Here is a 25,774-nt window from a genome sequence, read left to right as displayed (position 1 = left end):
AATCCGCACTTGTATCTTTCATTGACATTTATAATGGACCTGCCCTCATTACAGTAATTTCCACATAATTCAGAAAGTAAATATGTTTATTTCATATATTGAATGAACATTTAAACCTAAACATCCCATGAAATTTCTTGTAGAATGTAAATGCTTTTGGATTAAAGAATGTCACTCACTGAAAAGTAGAAGTGTTGAGTTGTCAATGGGCATGCACAAAAGAAAGGAAACTCGCTTGTTTTTAGAATTACCCTTTAATGAGCTAGAGTAAACCCCCACCCTCTCCCTCCCCGTCCACTCCACTCTCCACTCCTGGCTTGATTAACAGTACCATTGTTATTTTTTGGCACTCTGACTAATTGTGGTGGGGGTAGTGTCGGGTGGGGTAGGTAGAGGGAGACGGAAGAGTAGGCAGGGAGAGGGGCTGGGAGCAAGTGACTAGTGGCTCGGAAGGAGGCAGCAGGTTTGCTAGTATAAAAACTGTTTACTGCTGTGTGTTTCTGTGTGCCACATGTCAGTCAGCTATAGGTAAATGGTTGCCTTTACTTCATTTTACTTATTATTCCACCCAGAAATTTCCATTGTTGTTACACACTTTTTGATGGGAATTTTACACTCTTGTCTAGCTCTTCGAACATAAATTTTTTTGACACTACACACAATCTACCAGGCATGATACATAGCTCTTCCTGCACCTACGGTGTGTGGAGACCGCACATCATGCTGTGTAGAACAGAGATAACAATAAGAATGCTGAAAGTATGTGGGCTGACAGCGGCATTGCCAATTGAGGCAGCCACAACACAGGCAAAGTGTGCAGCTCGCAGACAACATGCAGCTGAGACAGCCACTGTGTTAGAACACAGGAACTGTCTCTCCCAGTGGCCAGTATAAGAACTTGTTTCTCCCCAAGTTCCATGTTATATTTTGTGGCCTCTCATCAACATAAAAATGTGTGAATATCTATTAATTTTTGAAAATGTAGTATAACTGGATAAATAAAAATATCTTCTCACCAAGCCGTGGCACATACAAGTTAAAGGAATGTGCAAGCTTTTGGTGCCACTGGCTCCTTTTTCTGGGATGGGGGTTGAAGGGAAGGAAGAGGGATGAATTAAAATGACTGGTGGGGTTTAGGAAATGTGGAGAGTTTGGAAAAGTTACCCAAAAACTTAGGCTAGGGGAAACTTATTGGATGGGATGAGAAGGAAACTGTACTGAATGCCTTCTAGTGTCAACCTGTGTGTCAGTATTTACTGTCTTCTTGGTCATGTGGACAAGCCGAGCAAACCAAATTTCACTTGATCCATGTTGTTTCTTACAGAGGATATTTTTGCTCTCTAGAAATATAATAATACATTATCATGAAATGTGTTCAAGAAAATACAGCAGACTGATCAGTGATTTCAGGTTTGTGTGTATGTTCGGTGATGCTCCTTGCAAATGGGAATGACCTATGCATTTTTCCAATCACTGGGAATGGTTTGTTCCTCCAGACATAAAGGTACATTGCTGCTGGAAGAGGAGCAAGTTCTTTCACATATTCTTTGTAGGGTCATATAGGTTTCCTGTAGTGCTCTATCACTAGTAATGTTGGGACTGAGATAGGTATCGCAAAGGTCCCCCTACTAGCCATTAAAACCATCAGCAAGTTTCTATGTGCATGTGGTTCTGATGAGGCATTGGCAGCATCAGCACTAATTTGTGTATACTTATCATATTTATAAATAAAAAATTATAAACATAATATTGTGGGATACATTCAGCATTAGCCAGAGTATACATTGTTTTTGGGAAACTTCTGCTGTATTAGTAGCAGGTGTGGTGATTGTATTGCTCACGGATGTGCTTGAAACTAAATCCACATACATACTGTGCAAACCTCTGTGAAGTTCGTGGCAGTGGGTACTTGGCATTGTACTACACTTTAGGGTCTTCTGTTCCAGTCAGATATGGAGCATGGGAAGAGTGACTGCTAAAATGCCATTCTGCATGCTGCTATTAATCTAATCTTGTCTTCATGGTCCCTGCGAGAGTAATGCACAGGGTGATGAAGGATATCGCTAAATTCTTTGTTTAATTTGGGTTCTTATAGCTCTGTAAGTAGGTTTTTATGAGATAATTGATGACTATCTGAGAGTGTATGCCATTTCAGGTTTTTCAGTATTTCTGTACACTCACCTCCGATAAAACAAAACTTGTGACCATTAATGCTGCCCTTCTTTGGGCAGTTGTTTTTCTGTGAAGCATCGTCGTTGCAACACATCGATCCTGTAATCCTCTGGGCGTAAATCTAAATCTCCATTAGCCCCCTAGCCCCATCTCTGCACCCCTACCTCAAGTCTCTAACTTCACCCATCCTGCACCCACACCCTTCTTCAGTTCTGTCTGCCCTTCCTGCCGCTTCTCCGTGGCACTATGCACTTCACGAGCTCAGCTGTGCAGTGCCGGCACAGCAGTCCTGTCCCATGCACCTGCTGCTTCTCCGTCCCACACTCCTGTCCCATTAACTTACTGCCTCTCCCTCTCACACATCAGCCGCCCTTTACTGACCATCTCTTGTGCTCCCTCTCTCCTTTCCCCCTTTTCCCACCCCACCTTACACGACCTCTCGCCATAGTCTAGCTAAGCTGCAGAGTCTAGTCAGACGACTCAGCTCCTCTGTTACTCTGTGAGTTGTTACCTTTATGTCTTTAATTATTTGTTTTGATACTATATCTGAATGAGTTGTTCATCTATCATATATTATTATTGTTACCAGCTGCCATCTGTTTAGATATGAGTGAAACCACTGATTGCAGATTTCTCTTATACCATAAGCATCCTGTTTGCATATTGGAACTGTCTTGTAGGTTTTGATTGGCTAAGGGACTGTGCCAGGGTTCTTAACACATCTGGTTATATTACATAGTGGTTTTACTGTTTCATCGTGAAGCTGTTTTGTTATGTATCTGGGTAAACCATTAAGGCCAACGTGGAGTAATTTTTTGTGTTCCTAATAATTAGCCATTCCCAAATAATTGGATAGTAGAAAAAGTAATTTGAAAAATCTTATGCGTGTTGTAGAGAGAGATTTTGTCTGTTGAGAGCAACCAACTGAAAGACTGCTAACTATACTTCAAAAATATTTATTAAATATGACGTGAACAGGTTTGATGTGCATTATTTGTTGACCGTTATATTGGAGAGATTCTGGTGTTTTCTGTTTGACATTGGTTTGCGAAGTTTTTGTGGCAGTAACGTACATGCTTCACAATTGTTATTTGAATTATCTATACAGGCTTTATTTGGTAGATGTTTTGCCTTAGATATTAATTTATGGAGGACCTTTTTGTACTGTTTAAAATACATGCAGAAAGCAGGACCCTCTGCAGTAACACTTTGTTTAGAATGACCTACTAGTCTTATGTGATATTCTTATATCCTTCCTGATTCAGCCATTACAAGTTATCTTGCCTGAATGTTGTACCTTGACTCATTTTGCAGTGAAGGTAGTATGGAAATGATGTCACTTCATTTCAAGGAATAGTAAAATTTACTGATCATCATTTTCCTTCATGACAATATCCCAGAACTTAGACTGAAGTACATTTTTAAACGTGTTGCTACTGATAGAGCCTTGGATTTGCATTTTTGAGATGGAAGCAGATGGTGACTTGCCATTTGTTGTCCTAAACAAACCCATAAAAGAATACCCTGGTCAGTGTGATAATTGAAACATTTCAGGGCATTTATAAAAGAAAGGTTCTGACTCCAGGTAAACTGCATCTGTACAAGTGCTTGAATTGCATGTTATCCTCACTGAATTCTTCACCACGTTTTCCATAGTGATGGAGAAGAGATTTATGACATTACACATTGTGCATGAAATATTTGCAGAATTTATATTAAAATCACCACACAGTATGATCTCCCTACCTTTGTACACTCCTGGAAATTGAAATAAGAACACCGTGAATTCATTGTCCCAGGAAGGGGAAACTTTATTGACACATTCCTGGGGTCAGATACATCACATGATCACACTGACAGAACCACAGGCACATAGACACAGGCAACAGAGCATGCACAATGTCGCCACTAGTACAGTGTATATCCACCTTTCGCAGCAATGCAGGCTGCTATTCTCCCATGGAGACGATCGTAGAGATGCTGAATGTAGTCCTGTGGAACGGCTTGCCATGCCATTTCCACCTGGCACCTCAGTTGGACCAGCGTTCGTGCTGGACGTGCAGACCGCGTGAGACGACGCTTCATCCAGTCCCAAACATGCTCAATGGGGGACAGATCCGGAGATCTTGCTGGCCAGGGTAGTTGACTTACACCTTCTAGAGCACGTTGGGTGGCACGGGATACATGCGGACGTGCATTGTCCTGTTGGAACAGCAAGTTCCCTTGCCGGTCTAGGAATGGTAGAACGATGGGTTCGATGACGGTTTGGATGTACCGTGCACTATTCAGTGTCCCCTCGACGATCACCAGTGGTGTACGGCCAGTGTAGGAGATCGCTCCCCACACCATGATGCCGGGTGTTGGCCCTGTGTGCCTCGGTCGTATGCAGTCCTGATTGTGGCGCTCACCTGCACGGCGCCAAACACGCATACGACCATCATTGGCACCAAGGCAGAAGCGACTCTCATCGCTGAAGACGACACGTCTCCATTCGTCCCTCCAATCACGCCTGTCGCGACACCACTGGAGGCGGGCTGCACGATGATGGGGCGTGAGCGGAAGACGGCCTAACGGTGTGCGGGACCGTAGCCCAGCTTCATGGAGACGGTTGCGAATGGTCCTCGCCGATACCCCAGGAGCAACAGTGTCCCTAATTTGCTGGGAAGTGGCGGTGCGGTCCCCTACGGCACTGCGTAGGATCCTACGGTCTTGGCGTGCACTCGTGCATCGTTGCGGTCCGGTCCCAGGTCGACGGGCACGTGCACCTTCCGCCGACCACTGGCGACAACATCGATGTACTGTGGAGACCTCACGCCCCACGTGTTGAGCAATTCGGCGGTACGTCCACCCTGCCTCCCGCATGCCCACCATACGCCCTCGCTCAAAGTCCGTCAACTGCACATACGGTTCGCGTCCACGCTGTCGCGGCATGCTACCAGTGTTAAAGACTGCGATGGAGCTCCGTATGTCACGGCAAACTGGCTGACACTGACGGTGGCGGTGCACAAATGCTGCGCAGCTAGCGCCATTCGACGGCCAACACCGCGGTTCCTGGTGTGTCCGCTGTGCCGTGCGTGTGATCATTGCTTGTACAGCCCTCTCGCAGTGTCCGGAGCAAGTATGGTGGGTCTGACACAATGTGTTCTTTTTTCCATTTCCAGGAGTGTATTTGTAAAAATCATTACACTCTCTAGCCCATTTGGAAACTGGTATATGTTGACATCAGTCATGCAGTACATACAGGCAGTTAGTACATTGGGCTGCTTGATCTCAAAGCACAATATTAAGTGTTTATCAATATGTAAGTGGCCAGTTTTCTTGCATGTGCTGAATTCTGTGCCCTCCTAGATAACTTTTATGAAACAACGTCCCTACTCCTCCTATTAGAGCTTTAAAAACTGCCTCCAACTGCATAATTTGAAAATTTAATGAACAATACGTTTTCAGTTGGGAGTCAGTACTGAGAGAAACAAATAACATCAATCTTGAAACTAGTGGCTGACAAGTAGGCTTCAGCTTCCAATTGCTTGTTATGTATTGACTGTATATTCTGATAACATGTAATGAAAGCTGAGTCAGACATCCGGAAACGTTAGTTTAGGTTATTTAAATTGTAAGTTTCTTTTTGAGACAGGTTGGTGCTTTCATTTTGGTTTGACATTCTAAGCACACTAGTACTCACTTCGTTTAATGTGAGTTGCTGTTTACTACATTGTTATTTACATTTGTCCTCGTAATATTATCAGCTCTCTCTCTTGTTACAGACAGCAGTTTTTTACCTCATATGTAGATTTGTATGTCTGTATTTTGTTCATGAGGCTTCTGTCATTGTTGGGTCTGTTTCTGCAGGAATTCATGTGCTTTAATAGTTTCCCATTGGAGGACCACCTAGCATAAGTACAGACTTGCTTTTAGTTTCATTTTCTTGGAATATTTTCTGTAGAACCTGATTTATGTCTGAGGAAAGCCCCCTATTTTGATGCTGATATAGGTGCATGTCATGTTTAGTGAAATGACTTCTTCATGGCAGAGTTAAACACGTACACTGTTTCTGGTACATCTAGTCATCAGATTAGAAATGTTTCATGCATTATTAAAACCAAACAATTTTACCTTTTTTTGCAGTTGCATTTTAATGTCAGTCTTCTTTGTAAAATACTTTGCACTTATTACCACTTTTAGCTTCAATTTTATCACAACCTTTTTCAGGTACAACATTATCTGGCACCAATTTTGAAATCATTATCTAAACTTGAGTGTTTTATTTTTGCAGACAGTAGCATAATTTTGAAGTTACTCACAGTTTAGTATGCCCATACTTTAGTGTCGTAGGGGACAGTGTACCCAAGATCTTTTAATATCAGCCCCCCCTCTCACTTTTCTTTTATTGATTTTTAATTTGTGCATTTAGTTTGAAAGAAATGGTGACTACTAACTTATTTTCAAAATATTTAATGTTATATAAAATGTGTTGTGTTTTGCTTTACAGGAGGCAATAAGACAATGTCGGCATCTGAGCGGTGGCGCCGGAAAAAAGCAGGTCTGCAGGATGATTCTGGCAACAGTCAGCATGTGACAGATCTCACAGCAATGGCGAATCAACTGTTGTCAGAGACAGGCAACATGGATATCTACCAAGAGAGCTATGAGCACATAACCTCCATTGTAAGGATAAATGTTGTCTCCTTTATGTAATAAAATGGCTTTATTTGCCTCTCTCAGTTTACTAAGATGCTTCAGTATATCAAATCTTATAGCATACTTTTTTAAAATATATTGCTGGGGTTTAGTGCGTTAGGAAATACTGAGTCTGTAGAGGGTAATGTATGTAAAATTTGTCTTTGTGCTAAAACCAACATTCATACTGCAACATTTGAGTCACTCCTTTGCTTTAGAAACTGAGATTGCAATACGTGTAATGAAAATGACTGAAGTACTCTTTTTACCAGACACTAGCTTTTCAAACATATTCATGATGGTCACTATCTTAAGTGTTGAAATGGTTGCCAAGTTGTTGTATCCCACACGTAAACACTTGCATCCACAGATATTTGTGCTCAAGTCAGTTCTAGTGAGAAACTTGTGCAAGCAGTAATACAGCTTGTACTAAATCAGTGCCCTTATTCTCAGCATATAATGAATGCAGAAAGTGATGATAAACTGATTGAAATCAATGAGGATTATGTGACACTGAAATAAAGGAAATACTGAGACATGTCAGTAAATATCAAATGAAAATCCTGTGGTCTTGACAGAATGAAGCTGAAGAATCACTTCTGAAGTGTTTGACCTTATTAGGGATATCTGTACAGCTGAAAAATAGTTCTCCAATAGCACAGCTTCTGTAATGTTGTTAGATGCAGTTCCCTGCCGGGGTGATAAGACAGTCAGGCCAAATGCAAATACAGCTTTCAATGATGGGGTGGGACTTACTCTGGTGTTTAACATGTAAGGCTTTACTGATGAAGGGCCACAAAGTATCTGTGTATATGTTAGATGATTAGGATGAAGCAATTGAAATTACATCAGATTACATCATCCTATACTAAACTTAAATTTGTGAGATAATGGACAGTGGGAAAAATAGTTTTGTGAGAAAACAGACTGAAACACAAGCGCTATAAACATTATTAACAAGTTCTTAATTGGCTGCTTTCCTATTTAGTGATGTCAGATAGAATGTAAAATGGAAATTCATCAACACTTCTTTTCTGGGGAACTTGTAACACTTCGGATCTGTCCATCATATTTTGACACTATGACCCCAGGATGCCAAGTGAAGTCTACACTACAAAATATGATTAATATCTGTGTTTGAAGTGTGATAATCCTGTCCTTTGCTGATTCACTATTATTGCCAAGCACATCTTGTGCTAATTGAGTTCAACACTGTTTTTTTTTTCTGTTCTAATCTTAGTGTTGCAATATAACATACTAAATTCATGAACTGGTTTAGTTTCTGAATTAAGATCAAAATTTATCTTCAGTCAGTGACATTTATACAGTTGGCCTTTATGCTTCTTTTTCTTCATTTAGGTCACAATTAATTTCCTCCCCATCCTTATCCTTCTCTACTGAGAGTCATGTATTGAACAGATCAGCCACGAAAGCCTGAAGAGTCACTTTCTTTATTGACTCTACACGACAGCTAGAGTCATCAGTACTCCTTTTGTTCCAGCACTTGTAGTGATGAACTCCAGTGTAGTGCATGCATGTTGATGCAATGACATTATCAGTTGCTACAAATTTTGACTGCTCAGCAATACCTGACACTGAAAGGAAGGTGTGGAGACTGAAAGCTGCACAGATTCTGCAGCATACTTCTGATACTGCATGACTAGATGATTCTCAAGCACTTGTTGCCTCGAATCTGTAGGTCTCTTCCACAATTCATAGTTGCTTCTTTTTCTTTTATCTTCTTTCCCTAGACATCCTAGAAAGTGAATGTGTATGGCTGATATTATGGAGCCCTGTCTGAAAAATTCATTTGAATTTTTTTTTGGTTCAGTGGTACAATGGCACAAAATTCTTATGTTGTGGGAGTAGTAAGAGCTTGTGACATGAAATGAGTATTAATAATTTATTGATATTATTATTCATAGTTTGGATGTAAATGTTACATCCACAGCAATTTAATGTATGGCAGTTAAAACAGTATGTTTCAATAATTTATTCATCTTTTTAAATGGTATAGAATCTACCTAATTTTTGGTTTATTTTTGCATCTGGAGAATTCTACATTTTATTTCACAGTTCATAATCACCTTAGGATCAGAAAAATGGTGAAATATTACAGAAAGATTAGTGAGAACACTGAATTTGTGTTGTATTGTAAATCTGCTGATACATTTTCTTTGTGCCTTCCCATCCATACAGAAATTTGCGTACAGGCAGTAAAACGTTCACAATGTCTTATGACAAACACAATACATAGATATCAATATAATGGAAGGAAACATTCCACGTGGGAAAAATTATATATAAAAACAAAGATGAGGTGACTTACCGAACAAAAGCGCTGGCAGGTCGATAGACACACAAACAACCTGTCCCATGCACCCTCCCACCACCACCTACTCCAGTCCTGTAACCCGGAAGGTGTACACGATCAGAGGCAGAGCCACGTGTGAAAGCACCCACGTGATTTACCAACTGACCTGCCTACACTGTGATGCATTCTATGTGGGAATGACCAGCAACAAACTGTCCATTCGCATGAATGGACACAGGCAGACAGTGTTTGTTGGTAATGAGGATCACCCTGTGGCTAAACATGCCTTGGTGCACAGCCAGCACATCTTGGCACAGTGTTACACCGTCCGGGTTATCTGGATACTTCCCACCAACACCAACCTATCCGAACTCCGGAGATGGGAACTTGCCCTTCAGTATATCCTCTCTTCTCGTCATCCGCCAGGCCTCAATCTCCGCTAATTTCAAGTTGCCGCCACTCATACCTCACCTGTCTTTCAACAACTTCTTTGCCTCCACACTTCTGCCTCGACTGACATCTCTGCCCAAACTCTTTGTCTTTAAATATGTCTGCTTGTGTCTGTATGTGTGGATGGATATGTGTGTGTGTGCGAGTGTATACCTGTCCTTTTTTCCCCCTAAGGTAAGTCTTTCCGCTCCCGGGATTGGAATGACTCCTTACCCTCTCCCTTAAAACCCACTTCCTTTCGTCTTCCCCTCTCCTTCCCTCTTTCCTGATGAGGCAACAGTTTGTTGCGAAAGCTTGAATTTTGTGTTTGTGTTTGTTTGTGTGTCTATCGACCTGCCAGCGCTTTTGTTCGGTAAGTCACCTCATCTTTGTTTTTATATACAATACATAGATATTATGACTGTGTATCAGACCATGGTGTCATTATGCTTCAGCTTACATTAAGTTTAGTGAATATCACGTTCCTACTAAACCCAATTCTTTCATTATAAATATAGTTATTAAATTTAAAAAAAAATGAAAAATTGTATCCTCACTATCAGTAGCACTACTATTGTGTTATATAAAATCTTTCTGCTATTAACTATTAATTAAAAGAAAATTCAATAAAAATGCAGATCTTCACACACAGGCATAATATTGAACATGAGGGAGTCACCTCAATGCTTGAAAATGGATATAAAATTTGAAAAAAAGGTGTAGTAATCTTTCCGTCTTTTGAATCTATATTTACACAGTTGTAGACTTTCATCACTATTTGTTATGAGCTAAATAAAGTGAAATGTATCTACTCAGCCAAAATTTTTTACTCTTGGTCAGGTTGAAGCAGCAGATATGAAAGCAAAGGCTGAGGAATCTGCCAAGAAGTCAGCTGCACGGGCATATGATGATGCACTGGACATGTATGCTGATGATTTTGATGAGAAAGAGAAAGCAAGACTTGGCGAAAAGAAGCAGAAACATGATGATGGAAGTGAAACTGGAGAACCTGCATCCAAAAGACAAAAGACTCAAGATTCTCAGGAAGGATCAAATGCAAACAGTAGCTCATCTTCTGGTGCTATTTCAGGTAAAACAGTCTAAAAATTGTTAAGGAGGGAATGTTCAAGCTTGATTATAGTTTGACATGAACCAACACTGAGTGAAACAATTTCTCTTCTCTGTTAGTCAGAGGCACCCCATCACCACCCACCCTCCCATCAAAAAATCCTCACAGCTAGAAATATTTTACAAATATTAAACCTGCTCAAAATCACTGGCAGCCTTTTCACAGTGTTTATAAAGTTTACTTTATGTATGCTGTGTGAAGTTTAATTGCTACATTTATTGATTATGAGATAAAACATTGGGAAGAGTAGCCTACAGTGAGACTACGACAAATATAAAAGAGAAATACTGTTGATTTGCAGCAGTGATAGAGCACCCAGACTGTACTTGGAAAAGGAGAGAGAAAGAATTAGAGGAGAAACCCACTTAGGTCACGTGGACAATAGCACGATAGTATGAGAATGTTATAAAACAGGCTGATTTTATGTGAAAGAAAAATTGTATATAAAAAGGAAAAAAAATACTTTTGTGAACTGTAAAAGAACAACACAGCCAGTACTTAGCTTTAGGAGACAAAATTCCAAATACTGCCATTAGACACACATAAAAGTACAGAAAAATGATATATAGCTTTTGGAACTGATAGTTTCTTCTACTGATAGGAAAAGGGGATAGGTTTGGAGAAGTTGTATAGTTGCGATAGATCGCTTACACCTCTGGTTGAGAGGAACTTCCCCTTAGTAATGAAGAGGGAAGCACATATGAAGGGGAAAGCATGAGGGAGAGAGAAGTCCAGAGATGATACGACAGGGTGAGAAATAAAGAAAAATTAAGAAGGTCCATGAACCATGGACCTTGCCATTGGTGGGGAGGCTTGCGTGCCTCAACGATACAGATAGCCGTACCGTAGGTGCAACCACAACGGAGGGGTATCTGTTGAGAGGCCAGACAAATGCGTGGTTCCGAAGAGGGGCAGCAGCCTTTGCAGTAGTTGCAGGGGCAACAGTCTCGATGATTGACTGATCTGGCCTCGTAACGCTAACCAAAACGGCCTTGCTGTGCTGGTACTGTGAATAGTTGAAAGCAAGGGGAAACTACAGCCGTAATTTTTCCCGAGGGCATGCAGCTTTACTGTATGGTTAATGACTATGGCTTCCTCTTGGGTAAAATATTCTGGAGGTAAAATAGTCCCCCATTTGGATCTCCGGGCGGGGACTACTCAAGAGGACGTCATTACCAGGAGAAAGAAAACTGGTGTTCTACGGATCGGAGCGTGGAATGCAGATCCCTTAATCGGGCAGGTGGGTTAGAAAATTTAAAAAGGTAAATGGATAGGTTAAAGTTAGATATAATGGGAATTAGTGAAGTTCGGTGGCAGGAGGAACAAGACCTTTGGTCATGCGAATACAGGGTTATAAATACAAAGTCAAATAGGGGTAATGCAGGAGTAGGTTTAATAATGAATAAAAAAAATAGGAATGCGGGTAAGCTACTACAAACAGCATAGTGAACGCATTGTTGTGGCCAAGATAGACACGAAGCCCACGCCTACTACAGTAGTACAAGTTTATATGCCAACTAGCTGTGCAGATGACGAAGAAATTGAAGAAATGTATGATGAGATAAAAGAAATTATTCAGGTAGTGAAGGGAGACAAAAATTTAATACTCATGGGTGACTGGAATTCGAGAGTAGGAAAAGGGAGAGAAGGAAACATAGTAGGTGAATATGGATTGGGGGAAAGAAATGAAAGAGGAAGCCGCCTGGTAGAATTTTGCACAGAGCACAACTTAATCATAGCTAACAATTGGTTCTAGAATCATAAAAGAAGGTTGTATACATGGAAGAAGCCTGGAGATACTGACAGATTTCAGATAGATTATATAATGGTAAGACAGAGATTTAGGAACCAGGTTTTAAATTGTAAGACATTTCCAGGGGCAGATGTGGACTCTGACCAAAATCTATTGGTTATGAACTGTAGATTAAAACTGAAGAAACTGCAAAAAGGTGGGAATTTAAGGAGATGGGACCTGGATAAACTGACTGAACCAGAGGTTGTACAGAGTTTCAGGGAGAGCGTAAGGGAACAAATGGCAGGAATGGGGGAAAGAAATACAGTAGAAGAAGAATGGGTAGCTTTTTGGGATGAAGTAGTGAAGGCAGCAGAGAATCAAGTAGGTAAAAAGACGAGGGCTAGTAGAAATCCTTGGGTAACAGGAGAAATATTGAATTTAATTGAAAGGAGAAAATATAAAAATGCTGTAAATGAAGCAGGCAAAAAGGAATACCAACGTCTCAAAAATGAGATTGACAGGAAGTGCAAAATGGCTAAGCAGGGATGGCTAGAGGATAAATGTAAGGATGTAGAGGCTTATCTCACTAGTGGTAAGATAGATACTGCCTACAGGAAATTAAAGAGACCTTTGGAGAAAGGAGAACCACTTCTATGAGATGGAAACCCAGTTCTAAGCAAAGAAGGGAAAGCAGAAAGATGGAAGGAGTATATAGAGGGTCTATACAAGGGCGATGTACTTGAGGACAATATTATGGAAATGGAAGAGGATGTAGATGAAGATGAAGATGAAATGGGAGATATGATACTGCGTGAAGAGTTTGACAGAGCACTGAAAGACTTGAGTCGAAACAAGGCCCCAGGAGTAGACAACACTCCATTAGAACTATTGACGGCCTTGGGAGAGCCAGTCCTGACAAAACTCTACCATCTGGTGAGTAAGATGTATGAGACAGGTGAAATACCCTCAGATTTCAAGAAGAATATAAGAATTCCAATCCCAAAGAAAGCAGGTGTTGACAGATGTGAAAATTACCGAACTATCAGTTTAATAAGCCACAGCTGCAACATACTAACGCGAATTCTTTATAGATGAATGGAAAAACTAGTAGAAGCCGACCCAGGGGAAGATCAGTTTGGATTCCATAGAAATATTGGAACACGTGAGGCAATACTGACCCTACGACTTATCTTAGAAGCTAGATTAAGGAAAGGCAAACCTACGTTTCTAGCATTTGTAGACTTAGAGAAAGCTTTTGACAATGTTGACTGGAATACCCTCTTTCAAATTTGAAGGTGGCAGGGGTAAAATATAGGGAGAGAGAGGCTATTTACAATTTGTATAGAAACCAAATGGCAGTTATAAGAGTTGAGGGGCATGAGAGGGAAGCAGTGGTTGGGAAGGGAGTGAGGGAGGGTTGTAGCCTCTCCCCGATGTTGTTCAATCTGTACATTGAGCAAGCAGTGAAGTAAACAAAAGAAAAATTCGGAGTAGGTATTAAAATTCATGGAGAAGAAATAAAAACGTTGAGGTTCGCCAATGATATTGTAATTCTGTCAGAGACAGCAAAGGACTTGGAAGAGCAGTTGAACGGAATGGACAGTGTCTTGAAAGGAGGGTATAAGATGAACATCAGCAAAAGCAAAACGAGGATAATGGAATGTAGTCGAATTAAATCGGGTGATACTGAGGGAATTAGATTAGGAAATGAGACACTTAAAGTAGTAAAGGAGTTTTGCTATTTGGGGAGCAAAATAACTGATGATGGTTGAAGTAGGGAGGATAAAAAATATAGACTGGCAATGGCAAGGAAAGCGTTTCTGAAGAAGAGAAATATTGTTAACATTGAGTGTAGATTTAAGTGTCAGGAAGTCGCTTCTGAAAGCATTTGTATGGAGTGTAGCCATGTATGGAAGTGAAACATGGACGATAAATAGTTTGGACAGGAAGAGAATAGAAGCTTTCGAAATGTGGTGCTACAGAAGAATGCTGAAGATTAGATGGGTAGAACACACAACTAATGAGGAGTTATTGAATAGAATTGGGGAGAAGAGAAGTTTGTGGCACAACTTGACTAGAAGAAGGGATTGGTTGGTAGGACATGCTCTGAGGTATCAAGGGATCACCAATTTAGTATTGGAGGGCAGCGTGGAGGGTAAAAATCGTAGAGGGAGACCAAGAGATGAATACACCAAGCAGATTCAGAAGGATGTAGGGTGCAGTAGTTACTGGGAGATGAAGAAGATTGCACAGGATAGAGTAGCATGGAGAGCTGCATCAAACCAGTCTCAGGACTGAAGACCACAACAACAACAACAACAAGAGTGAGATAAAGGATAACTGGAGTGATTTATGCAATTGAGAATTGTGAGGAGAGCAGAAAAGCAGATTTTTTTCCTTATTTTTTTTTTTAATTTTTTATTTATTTATTTTTTTTTTTTTGGGGGGGGGGGGGGGGTGCCTTGGAGACAGAGAGGAAAGTGATAAAGACAAAAAGTTGTAGAATAAACAAAGTTTTTTTCCCTGTTGGTAGGTCCCATATTAGTGTTGGTGTGTCACAGCTCTGTGGGAAAGTCTCTCTCTGTACAGTGTACTTTAGAGACTGAAGATGAAGTTTTATGGGGAGACAAGATCTTAATAGGCACAGATTTCACTCTTTCATTTTGATATAAATATTAACAGGTGGAGATTGTGACCCATGAGATAGTGAATTGTGCCATTCTTGGGTTTTGTCTGATTACATTTTTACAAGAAGGCAAGAAACACTGCTCTGGCTGGAGAAATCTTTTTATTTAAATCAAGACCAGTTTCACACCAGTTTAGGTGCGTCCTCAGGTAATCTAAACAGGGATAAGAAAGGAAGTATTTTACAATCTCTCTTTTTATACTAGCTAAGTAAATATTGTTAAATGGAGTAACATAGTCCTGTGCAATAGGTACTTACATGAACTGTGTCAATAACATTATTTTACACTGTCCTGAAGCCTCTCCCCAACTCTCTGTGAGGTTAGTGTTGTTTAATTCTCAGATGCTTTATGATGTAGTGTACTCTATAACCTCGCTGTTATTCTTCCACCCACCAGATCTCAGTTGTTTATTAATCATTATCAGACTTAAGACTTCACATCGGTTGATGTGGCACACTGGGGCCACTATATTGTGTCATGGTATTGTACCAATATGTCTAAAATGTTAATCCCAGGCATTGGCAGTAATGTGAATCCCAGGCATTGGCAGTAGTACTTTTACTGGGGTACTTTCAGAACTTCTGATAAGCCCTGGGAGCATACCTTTTCACTAACTGTAAGGTAATCTGGTGCTACTTAGTTATGTGCGCAAATACTGACCATGATAACATTCAGGTGTCCCAGCTACCTGCAGTAGCCTTGTGCACATTTTTGCTGCTATTCTGTGCTCCAATCTTTGTTAGTTCTGAAAGGTTAAGTTATTGTATAACAACCTAGTAGGATTGTCACATTCTTGTTGTGTGGTAATGTCCTCTTAAGCATTAGATGTGTAGTTTCATGAGCAGCAGTTTTTTAGGTTATTACATATGCACCACTGCTAATTTTGAGCAAGGTATAACAATGGTTAAGATAGTAATGTTATGTTTGTGAGAGTGTAGCTCGAATCCTCATCCAGTGAGAGAGATTTAAGTTTCCTTGGTTTCACTAAATATGTGATTTCAACTCTTCTTCCTGTCCATTTAAGTTATATTCCCTCTCCAGTTGTCTTGTCATTGGTGGGACTTCTACCCCAATATTCCTCCCATTCTTTAATCAAGCCCTGGAGGCTGTATATTGTCTGCTTGTGGCACCACCACCTTTCTACATAGGTATTTTACCTATGTGGCAGGGGTTGGGACTGGTCATGGCTTAGGGAAGGACTGGGATATCATGTAGGTTGGGTGGGCAGTGGAATACCACTTTAGGAAGGGCAGGAAGGATTGTGAGTAGACTGTCCCTCATAACTGAGCATGATGGTATTCGAAATGCTGGCAAAGAACATTGTTCATTTGTTCCAGTACAGGATGATATTGTGTGATGCGAGATTAGTGGTGTATTAGGCTATGGAATGGAAAATCATTTGCGGACTAGGTTTGGGGGATAGTGCTTTTCTGCAATGCTCCTAGTGAGACTATGACCGTACTGGGCCAGGGAATTCTTGAATTGTCATCACTGCAGATGCGTTGTCCGCAGAATGGCAATATTATAAGGGACGATAGCTGCCAAAACGCATATCTGTTAATGGTTAGTGGGCTTCATATGGAAAGAAGTATGGATGGAACAAAGCATAAAACATTACATTGTTGCTCTTTTTGCAAGGTGTATACTTTAAACTTTTAAAATACTTATTTATGGCAGTTCCTGTGCTTTCAATGTTGCAAGCTTTTTTATTTATTTTCCTCGTATTTTTTATTGACCAATTTGAGGCCAGAAAGGAATAGTGTTGAATCATTCTATTTTAATTACCATGAAGCACTTCAGGCAACGTGGGCAGAGATGGCCCACATCCCTCTTGTTCAACTGAGTCAGTGCTGTGATAGTGTTGACAGCACGAGGATGTGAAAATTGAAAGCTGCTGGAATTTCTTTAATTGTCTTATGATTGAGTCTTTGTTTTGTGCTGTTTGATCCCCCTGACTTCGCCAACACTTTTGAAATATGCATTTTAATTATTGGTCAATTGAAAACTAGAATACAACAGTGCAGACACCAGTTTCCAACAGCTTCATGTACTCTGTGCTGAAACTTCCTTGATTTCAGAGTATAAAGTGTGTCTTAAGTAGTTCCTCTCTCATAATGAAGGTATAATGCAGCAGAATGGATTGAAATTGAGACGTAAAATGTTATGTCAGTTGTCTTTTACATTCTTCGTACTTTTTCTGTATTGTTCTGTATCAGTGTGTTCCGGGTCTCTACTCTCAGGGCTAAAAATGAACAACTTTCCATTACTGCATATGCATTGACAATTAGAAAAAAAAATTAAGTGGAAGAAGTGCAAAAAATTATAATTCAAGTGAGGACTGATCACAATTGTAACAAGTCACAGTAATGAAGTAATGTGTTGCAAATTTGTCCAAAACTATGCCACTGTTTAAACTTTTCCCCCGTTTTTATGTAATCAGGTGACAGTAGTGGGTTTTATTTTTACAAATGCTGATTTCATCTGTGACCTACAGAAATATTCTATTCATTGTTGCAACATAAGAAGCCCTGTAACACAAAATTTCATGCATTGTCAAGACAGTGAATGCACATCTATCTTACAGGACTTCTTATACTGCAATACTGATCTGAAGATGGCATTAGATCCTTGATGTCAGTTTGTTGTACAATAGTAGAACATACTCTGAGAGCTCAAACATAGTGAGGTATCTTGTGACTTCTCTCTGCCAACAAGCTTAGCCCGTGAAAACATCGATCACTCAAAACTCAACTTACACTTCTGTCACGACACACTGAGAGCTTTGGATAAGTCAGGTAGCTACAGTATTTCTTGATTTCCAAAAAGTGTTTGACTCAGTACATCCAAACTTATTGTCAGAAGTATGATCATATGGTGTATCAAATTAAATTTATGACTATATCTAAAAACAAAGATGATGTGACTTACCAAAAGAAAGCGCTGGCATGTCTATAGACACATAAACAAACACAAACATACACACAAAATTCAAGCTTTCGCAACCAACGGTTGCTTCATCGGGAAAGAGGGAAGGAGAGGGAAAGATGAAAGGATGTGGGTTTTAAGGGAGACTGGATTGAAGATTTTTTGATAGGGAGGGCGCAGCATGTTACATTGGGTGGGGAGTCGTCATCAGTTGTAAAAGTAACTTTGAGTGTGCTCCAGGGAAGAGTGTTAGGTCCCTTGCTGTTCATGTTATATATTAATGATGTTGTGGACTATATTACTAGTAACTTTCAGACTTTTTGCAGATGATGACAGTTATCTGTAATGAAGTACTGTCTGAAAGAAGCTGCATAAATGTTCAGTCAGATCTTGATAACATTTCAGAGGGGTGCAAAGATTGGCAGTTTGCTTTAAACATTCATAAACGTAAAATTGTGCATTTAACAAAACAAAAATATGCAAAAATATCCTATGACTTTAGTATCAATAGACACAGTTGGAATCAGCCAACTCGTACGAATACCTGGGTGTAGCACTTTGTAGGAAAATAAAATGGAATGATCACATAGACTCAGTTGTGAATAAAACGGGTGGTAGACTTTCAGTTTATTGGTAGAATACTGCAAGGAAGGAATGAACATTGAGTTTAATGTCCCGTCAACATCGAGGTCATTAGAGATGAAGCACTTGCTCAGATTGTGTCAAGAAAGGGGAAGGAAATCGGCCGTGCCCTTTGAAAGGAACCATCCCAACATTTGCCTGGAGGGATTTAGGGAAATCACAGAAAACCTAAATCTGGAAGGCCAGGCAAAGGTTTGAACCATAGTCCTCCCAAATCCGAGTCTCATACGCTAACCACTGTGCCACCTCACTCTGTACAGTACTGGTACTATACTGGAGAAGTGCAATCAACCTACAAAGGAAATTGCTTACAATCACTTGTGCAACCCATTCTAGAATATTGCTTAAGTGTGTGGAACCTGTACCAAATAGGACTAACAGGGGATATTGAACATATACAGATAATGGCAGCACAAATGGTTACTGGTTTGTTTGGCCTGTGAGAGAGTGTCACAGAGATGCTGAAGAAACTGAAGTGGCAAACTGTTGAAGGTAGATGTAAACTATCCCAAGAAAGCCTACTAAAAGAGTTTCAAGAACCAGCTTTAAACAGTGACTCTAGGAATGTACTACAACCCTCTACGTAACACTCACCTACAGATTGTGAGGACAAAATTAGATTAATTACAAAACACACAGGCATTTAAACAATTATTCTTCCCACACTCCATATGTGAATGAAATGGGAAGAAACCCTAATAACTGGTACAGTGGACTGTACCACTGTACATTGGACTGTACCACTGCCATGGCTAAGTAAAATCCAATAAAGCCTCACTACAGGTTTAATAAATGACCTAATATGCAGAATACAAAATGTGAATCAGTTCTGTAAGTAACATTGTGTTTTCATGTTTACATGAGAATGACTAAAATGTAAGTGGTGATAATTTTTATTTGTTTATTTACTAATCATTGTCACAATTGATAAGTTCGGTTTTTCCTTAAATACTTCGACATGCTCTACACACTTTTACCAGGAAGTCAGAAGCTTGAACATTCCTTGTTCACAAAAAGTGTGGGGTACGTCCTCAACCAGTTGTGCACACATTCCTTGATGTCTTCATTGTTTACAAATCGTTTCCCTCCAAGTGATTCTTTAATGGATACAAACAGAAAATAGTCAGGCGGAACTGTAGGGAGGGTGTTAAGGGTTTCTTAGTGGATGCCCTCCGCATTCCCCTTGTCAAATTTGTGGTGTGGGGCTTAGTATTGTCATGGAGAAGGGTGACATCTGCACGTACCTCAACTTTTGTTTCTGTCAGTGGCATTTTCTGACATAAACAACTGGTGGTAGTAAGCTGCATTCACCAATGTCATTCATGAAGAGAATCGATGAGTTACACAGTAGTAAAAGAAATGCAGCCAGAAGATCTTTATTGGGTACCACTCTTTACTTGTCTTTTTGGGTTCTGGTGCATAATGATGGTCCCGTGTGTCATCATGTGACAGTACACTTCAAAAAATCCTCCCCTTCTTGCCGTAACCAATTCAGAAGTCTCACAGATCTCCAACTTGACCTGATTTACTGTTCTGTTAACAAATTTGGAACTCATTGAGCTCTGATTTTTCTAAAGCCAAGCTGTTCACTGTTAATGATCTGAGCACTCCCAGTGCTGATACCCACTTTTGCTGTGATTTCTTCAACAGTGTACCAGCGATCACTTTCAGTAAGCTATCAAACAGCACAGATGTTGTCATGTGTGATACTTGATCCTAGATGGTGAGTCTGACTTCATTTTCTATAATTGCCCTTAAATTGTCTGGCTTAAATAAACACAAAGTTGGGGGACAGTGCGCAGCACCCTCAAACTATGCCTTCAAAAGAGTGAATATCTCTGAGGGTTTAACCCGTCATAGGTTTAAAATTTTGTGGTAATACATTGTGAAACGTGTGTTGGTTCAGCTTCTTTATTTCTTCGTTGAAATAGAATTTGAGTTACGAAACAGTTACCAATTTCACCCTATAACAAAAGATACTATGTAGGAATAGACAAAATAAATTAGAAAATCAATTACGTACATAAAACTAAGCACAAAATTAGATCTTGTGTTATATTCTTTAAAACTGAGGGTCGACCTTTCTCTTTTTAAAAAATGCAGATTATACTCACATATGTTAATGGTAATTAATTAAAAAATGAATTTTAAGGAGGCAGATGGCATAACAAGAGGAGAAGTAAAAATATCCCAGCTTGCTTTGTCACAGACAGAGGTATCTCTTGTTCACTCATGGCTGTACTAAGCCCAGCACATGGCTGTACTGAGGCCAGAATAGAGTGCAGCAGCAAACCGAGCCTCTTTCCCATTTCTGACCTTCAGCCCTCCACTCCACCACCCTTCTCGGAACTGCTTGTACAATACATTGGAGCAATTGCTGTTTATATTTGAGTCATCTTCATATATCGGTTCTCAAGAAGACTCTGTGACCTAGAATTATGAATTCTATATAGGCCCTTTAGTGCTTCTACTATGTATTGTTGACTGTCATTACAAAGGGAGAGATAAGTCAAGTGCCTAAATTTTTTTTTTAGTAGTTGTAGGAGAGAAATTCAATGCCACTATAACAACCAGCTAGCAATGTGCTGTAAGGTTAGGAGACAATATTTGTTACAAAGTAGGATGGAAGTAAGGGGGTTGGACAAAAATATGGTAACACCAAAAACATGACAAACTGCAATGCCTAATATGGTTTAGGAAAAGCACCCATCTCAGAATGGATAAATACTGGTCTTGTTTGGTTTTCAAGGGCATCTTGTACCATTCTTCCTGCAAAATAGTGGCAAGTTCAGGTAACGACAATAGAGGCAGATAGCGATCACGCACCCTCTCTGCAAAGTAGACCACAAAGATTCGATGATATTGAGATCTGGTGACTGTGGGGTCAGGGGAGATGTGTCAATAATTGATCCTTGTACTCACATGAAAGTCCTGGACAATGTGAGCTGCGTGAACAGGAGCCCTGTCGCCTTGGAACACAGCATCACCCCTGCACAACAAACATTGTATCGAGGAATGGACCTCGTCAGCCAAAATAGTCACATAATCCTTGGCAGTAATGTGACCTTGCAGAGCAATTAGGGGGCCCCATGGAAAACCACAATATGGCTGCCTAAATCATCACTGAACCCTGCCATGTTCCACTCTTGGGACAAAAACGCAGCCAGAAGTTTGAATTAGTGTGAAACAAGACCCATTTGCCCACATGAATTTCTTCCATTGCTCCATAGTCCATGTTTTGTGGCTTCAGCACCCCGTTTTCTTGTTACGGGTATTTGTATCATCATGTATGGTTTTGGACTGACAGTGTTCATGAGTGTGACATTCAGTTCTGCAGTGACTGTTGCAGATGTTATCCTCGTATTTTTCATCTGAACCCTCTTCAGCGACTGTCCATCACGTTCTCTCATCACACTTTGGTCTGTGTTGTGACTTTCCCTGTATGCGGTATAAATCTGTGGTACATTGCCTCTCAAAACACCAGATACATTGACTGCCTCAGCCACAGAAGCACCCTCCATACGAGCACCAACAACCTGCTCACATTCATCTTAACTTAGCTCCAACATAATGCACTCACAATACACAGAACAGTGTTCTGCCCATGACCGATTCTTGCAATGTATTGAGGATATTGCACACGTCCCATTCATTGTCAAATGCAGCAGCGCAACCTGCAGGCTTGGTTAGTATCTGCATCTATGTTCAGGCATGTATTTCTTATGTTTCCATATTTTTGTCTCAATGCTGGCTGTGTGTGTGTGTGTGTGTGTGTGTGTGTGTGTGTGTGTGTGTTTTTTTTCCTTTTTCCATAAATTATCTTTTAACTCTGACATTACTGTAAAAAACAGGCAGGAGAGTTGAAACAAGTTAATCTTTTGATGATTTATTTTCCTCCACCATTGTGTATCGCAAGCCAGTAACATTTTACTAAGGATACTGGTATCTTCTGAGTACCAGTAAGGAAAGAGACTGGAGCAGGATTAGGTAAGTGTGATTTTGGATGCTTGGAGAATGTATGAAGAAAAATGCATCAGTTGTGCTAGTAGTTATAGAGTGAGTAGCTGTGGTTCTTGGAATGCCCAGGTGTTTAGGCTGTTTACTACTAATTACTGTGTAAGATCTGGCTTTGATAGGGATAATGTGGAATCCTTTATTGGAATTACATTTCAGTCATAATCCATTGCGGTGGGGAATTTCATTTTGGGGGCATTTCCACCTCAACCACTTTGTAACTACTTTTAATAGTTACTACAGTTCTTCAGTGCATCTCCATTTTCAGAAGAGAAGTCCATGTGGTTGGCACAGCAGATACAGCTGATAACTGATGCTGGAGAGCTACATCTTCATTTATATATTTCTTTTACTTTCTGTTCAGTGATGGCGTCACCACTAATGTGAAATACACTCAAGAAATGAAATGATTTTTCAGGTGGTGAACTGATGTGGGAGTACAAATTGGAAGAGAATGCCACAGAGATCAATGGCCCTCACACCACATCTCAGATGCTGCAGTGGATTAAAAGTGGGCATTTTAAAGGTGACGTGTGGGTGCGCAAGTGTGGCCAGGATGGACAATTTTACACTTCGAGGCGGGTGGACTTTGAACTGTATCTGTAATAGTTCCTTGTATAACACAGTACAGAATTTTATTAGTTCAAACACTGTTACATAATCAGTCAAGAAGTTCATTGCATAGGCTTTAATGTATTACTACATTTAGTAAACAGCAGTGGGTTTTTAATTACTGTATACTTATTTTTTCGTTTCTGAAACACTGAGTAAAGTACTGTGAAGACGACAAATTCAGGTTACACTGAATTTTTTGCGATCATGAAACAGATTGATATTGTTTCATAAAACTATGTAATATTTTTGGAAAACTTTTGTTTTCTGTTGAGTTAATGTAATTATTGTATATAGGGAGACTATATATAATTTGATTCTGTAATGTAAAAATATCCTGTATGCATTTTACTGTGGGACAAGAAAAACCCTCGGTCTTGTGATTGATAATTGTAGGACTGATTCGATTGCATATTTACAAATTGTACATTAAGCTACATTACAGCTGATTTTTGTCTTCTAAGTATAAGTTTTGCAACAGTCAGAGAAATTAATTAAAATTGTTGTGCTGCTTAATGTAATCTGTAGGGTATGATTTGAAATTCTGAGACACTGAAATGTACGATAGTAACAGAAAATTGAATGATTGCAGTTATCTTACTATAATTAGAAACCATTTAATAGGTAGCTGTACATTGTTACTCAATTACATGTTTTATTGTGCATTGCGCCTGCCTTTCTAATGTCATGTTTCTGATGTGGTAATGTTATTTCCTTTACTGCCATATCCATGCTGTGATGACTGTGATATTATGCACGACACTATGTAGTGTGACACAATTGTTGATGATACAAGCAGATTCTATCATATTTGTATGGGACTTATTCTTCAAAAACTAATTAAATGAATTAAGATCTAGAAACATTCCTGCTTGTGACCTGCCTCTACTCCTTGCTTTTCAGAAAATATTTTAGGCACTTATTGTGTACAATACACTTCATTCACTTATGAAATAAACAGGCATTTGCTAATGTTGGATGGGAATTATTTCCTTTTGTCAATAAGAGTACCAAGTTGGTGGGTAGATACAACTCAGATTTCTTTGAAACTATGTTAGTTTTTCAGTTTGTTAACTTGATAAAGCAAGAATTGCAAATGTGCTCAGCATTTTTTAAAACATCATGTATGCAGAACAACAGAGAAAAAGTAACAAACAGCAAGAAATTTATGCCACATTTGAAGGATTTTATATTTGTACCAATATTAATGCTTCAAACCACAAAGTGATATTTTGTGAAGAATTTGTGTAGTCCTACCAAGTGACACACTACCCTAGCTTTCAGAAATGTTGGTTCCTTCCTTGGCAAGGAGAGAGGGATGTGTTGGGGAGTGTTGAAAAGGGAGGCCACATCACCCAAATCGTAGGATGAGGAAGACTCATCTCTACATGGAATGTATGTGCAGTTGCAGATATTGACGAGTCTGTGCTGGACTGAAACTTGAACCTGGGTTTCCCACTTATCGCAAGTGGTCACCTTACCATTGGCTATCCAAGCACAACTCACAGCCATATCTAAACTTCCATATGCCATCATCCATGTGTCTACGACCTGCACTTGTACATTCATTATGTATATTCCTGTATGGAGGAGACATTTTAATCGAAAGTTACTTGCCCATTATTGATGAATAAATATGATACTGTAGTGCCTGTGTGGTTCAGGAGTGCAATACAAAGTTCCTTCGGATATGCATGCATGTCTGAAGGAACTTTGCATTGTACTTCTGAACCACACAGGCACTACAATTTCGTATTTGTTCATCAATAATGGGCAAGTGACTTTCAATTAAAATGTGTCCCCCCTACAGGAATATACATAATGAATGTACGAGTGCAGGTCGTAGACACATGGGTGAGGCGTATGGAAGTTTGGGTCTGACCATGAGTCATGCTCGGATAGCCAAATGGTAAGGTGACTGCTCATGGGTAACTGGAAAATACGGATTCAAGTCCCAGTCCAGCACAGATTTTCATTGTCGTCATTCCATTATACCACTAATGTTTTGTCAATATTTGCAGCTGTGAATACATCTCAAGTGTTTCTTAATGGCTATAGTAACTGCAGTGCCTGTTCCTTCAGTCTGAAGGAACTTCGCATCCTACTTCTGAACACAGGCGCTGCAATATTGTAAGGGTCCTTTCATCCTGGACACTGGATGACATGCCTTTCCTTTTCAACTTGTCATTGTTTAACAATGCCAGAATTTGAAATCATCAACATATTTGGTTGATCAAAATTGCTGTGCTGTAGCCATAGTAGGATATAATGTTGGTGCACTTTATAATTTTCGAATCAGTGATTCAGGACCTGAAAATGTAGTATCTGTTTTTGGTGAAATAACGAGGGTGGTTTGAAAAGTTTTTAATACAGAATAGAAATAAAGTAATTACACCACTGAAACTTTTTTTTATTTTTCAGTGTAGTCTCCTTGTAGA

At 39.8% G+C, this 25,774-nt stretch overlaps 1 protein-coding gene across 1 annotated transcript in view; it reads left to right on the top strand.

Annotated features, from left to right (window-relative positions):
• The window catches only part of LOC124711294 (CD2 antigen cytoplasmic tail-binding protein 2 homolog), an 83,777-nt gene extending 58,061 nt beyond the window's left edge, over positions 1–25,716 (top strand). The window contains exons 5-7 of the mRNA XM_047241298.1: positions 6,662–6,837; positions 10,433–10,682; positions 23,143–25,716. Coding sequence (XP_047097254.1) covers positions 6,662–6,837; positions 10,433–10,682; positions 23,143–23,330 — 614 coding nt within the window. The 3' untranslated portion in view covers positions 23,331–25,716. The remainder of the gene's footprint in view (positions 1–6,661; positions 6,838–10,432; positions 10,683–23,142) is intronic.
• Positions 25,717–25,774: the final 58 nt, after the last annotated feature.

Source organism: Schistocerca piceifrons, chromosome 8 (genome assembly GCF_021461385.2).
Source record: "Schistocerca piceifrons isolate TAMUIC-IGC-003096 chromosome 8, iqSchPice1.1, whole genome shotgun sequence".
NCBI lineage: Eukaryota > Metazoa > Arthropoda > Insecta > Orthoptera > Acrididae > Schistocerca > Schistocerca piceifrons.
The sequence above is the reverse complement of the archived record's forward strand: the minus strand, read 5'-3'. Positions and strand labels throughout refer to the sequence as shown.